The 2,214-nt window shown below is 59.2% G+C and overlaps 1 protein-coding gene across 1 annotated transcript; it reads left to right on the top strand.

The window, feature by feature from the left end:
• Positions 1-166: 166 nt before the first annotated feature.
• DQ04_17551000 (hypothetical protein) lies at positions 167-946 on the top strand (the record flags this gene model as incomplete). The annotated part of the gene is made up of 1 exon (XM_009317606.1): positions 167-946. The coding sequence occupies one exon, from the start codon at positions 167-169 to the stop codon at positions 944-946; it is 780 nt and encodes a 259-aa protein (XP_009315881.1).
• Between the last annotated feature and the right edge of the window lie 1,268 nt (positions 947-2,214).

Raw genomic sequence — 2,214 nt, 5'->3', positions numbered from 1 at the left:
GCTTGCGGCGCAGGCGGGGGTCGTTCTTGCGTGCCCGCTCTACCAGCGCGCGGAGCCGCTGCTGCTCCTCGCGGCGGAGGTGCTGCAGCTGCCGCTCATTCTCGCGCGTGTAGTAGCGCTTTTCCTCACGGCACATGCTATCGTCAATCTCGTCGAGCTCCACCAGATGGGAGAAGTCGCGCCAGCTGTGAAACCGCGCCCAGTGGTCATAGAACCTATACACCTCCTTCAGACTCGTGCTGTCGTTGCCGAGCGACGGCAGGTTCGGCTCGGTGCTCCACTTCTTGTTGCGCTCAAACACCGGGCCGAAGGCGGCGTAGAAGTCTGCCCCCGCCGGCAGCGTCTCGCCGGGGATGGCGTCGTCGAAGGGCCGCGACGAGTCGTACGCGAGCCGCGTGTCTGGGTCACCGAGAATGTCAAAGGCCCGCTGCACCTGCTTGAAGGCCTCGTCGGAGCGGTCCTGCTGCTTGTCGGGGTGCGTCTCCAGACAGCGGCGGCGGTAGGCAACGCGAATCTGCTCCTCCGTGGCACCATCGCCCTGGGCCAGGCGCAGCACGCCGTACCAGTCAACCAGCAGATCCTCGTCTGTCAACTTCACCGCCTTCTTCCGACGCGACCCCTGTTGCTGTTGCTGCTGCTGCCGCTGGCCCTCCGCATCATCGCTGTTGCCATCGTCGTCGTCGTCGGTGTCAGCATCAGAGACGTTCATCGCATGCGGGTCTTCGTGACGTCGCAAATGCTGCAGCTGCGCCTCCACCCACAACCGCGCGCCCACTTCGGTCTGCTGCTGCAGCGTCAGGCCGAGCGGAAGCACACGCACGCGGTTTGCCAGCCCGCAGAGGGGCGAGCGCGCCACACCCATCGACAGCGGCTCGGTACCGTCCTCAAGCTGTGGGATGTCAAACGTCGCGAGCGTCACCATCTCCACTCAAATTCCTCGTGCTGACTGAGTCGTATAATTCTTACCAGTAAAACAGGGCTATATACCTCTCAGAGATATCTGGTATTCGGCGCGTGAATGCGCGTAGGCTCGCGCGCGCGAGAGAGAGAGAGAGAGAGACAGAGATAGAGGATGAGGGGAAGAGGGAAAAGGGCGAAACCAAGGAAAAGAAGGTGACATCATTTCGGTGCGCAAGTGACACGCAGCCAATACTCAGCCCTAGACGTGTTAGGTGGCAGTACCCCTCAACAACAACGTAAGAGTATCATCAGGATCTTTTTCTGTTATATCTCATTCTCTCTCGCTCTCGCTCTCGCTCTCTCTCCCTCTCCCTACTTCCCACTTGCGCACATGCAGCGCCAGCACGCTGCTACTCCGAGAGAATGAGTGTGTGTGTATCTCCGCGCACTCCTGTATGCATGAGTGGGTGCTGTGCTCCTGCAAGGCCTGCAGGGGCCATGCCTCTCACCTGCACACACAGACACGCACACACACACACACAGAGAGAGAGAGGGAGAGGGAGAGAGATGCCAACGCATACAGGCACATATCGACACACCTTATTTCACTTCACCTCATTCCGCCTAGAGTTCCAACTCTTTCCTTCCTCCTCACTCCTTTCTCTCTCTCTCGCCCGCTTCTCAGTGCGACCGTGTCGTGATACTAAGCACATACCCACTCACACAAGTATACATTTCCTCCCCCCTCCTCCTTTTTCTTTTTTTATTTCTCGCATTTTCTCTTCGTTTTGCATTTTCGTCTGTCTTTCCTTTTCTCTTAACGTTTCATTCCTTCTTTCTCTCGACGTGTGTGACTGCCCGTCCCTCCGCCCACCCCTTTTGCCCCTCATCGCGTCTGCGCGTCCCCGTGCCCCGCCCTTCCCCCCACGCCACACAAATGCACACACTCACAGAGGGAGAGAGACGCGCCCGTGGGTATGCGCGGCGTGTCTGCATGCACCGCCGCCGCCAGGCGAGACGGCGAGCGACAGGCGGAAAGCAGCCCCCGGGGACGGCAACGCGGGTACGATAGCGGAGCGAGGCTGCGAGGCAGCGGAGTGACAAAACGCAAAACAAAACAGCACCAGCACATGGGAGGCACCAAACAAACAAAAAAAAAACAAAATAACACACACACACACAAAGACGAAGGAAAGGCCAGCTAGAGAGAAGCTGGCATTTTATACGCCTTGCGTGTGTGTGTGTGTGTGTGTGTGAGGCGCGACACCGCCCACCCCGCAGTACGGCCGCCGCCACGTTTCTCACGCGGCCGCA

Source organism: Trypanosoma grayi (genome assembly GCF_000691245.1).
Source record: "Trypanosoma grayi strain ANR4 Tgr_1755_V1, whole genome shotgun sequence".
Lineage (NCBI taxonomy): Eukaryota > Euglenozoa > Kinetoplastea > Trypanosomatida > Trypanosomatidae > Trypanosoma > Trypanosoma grayi.
The sequence above is the reverse complement of the archived record's forward strand: the minus strand, read 5'-3'. Positions and strand labels throughout refer to the sequence as shown.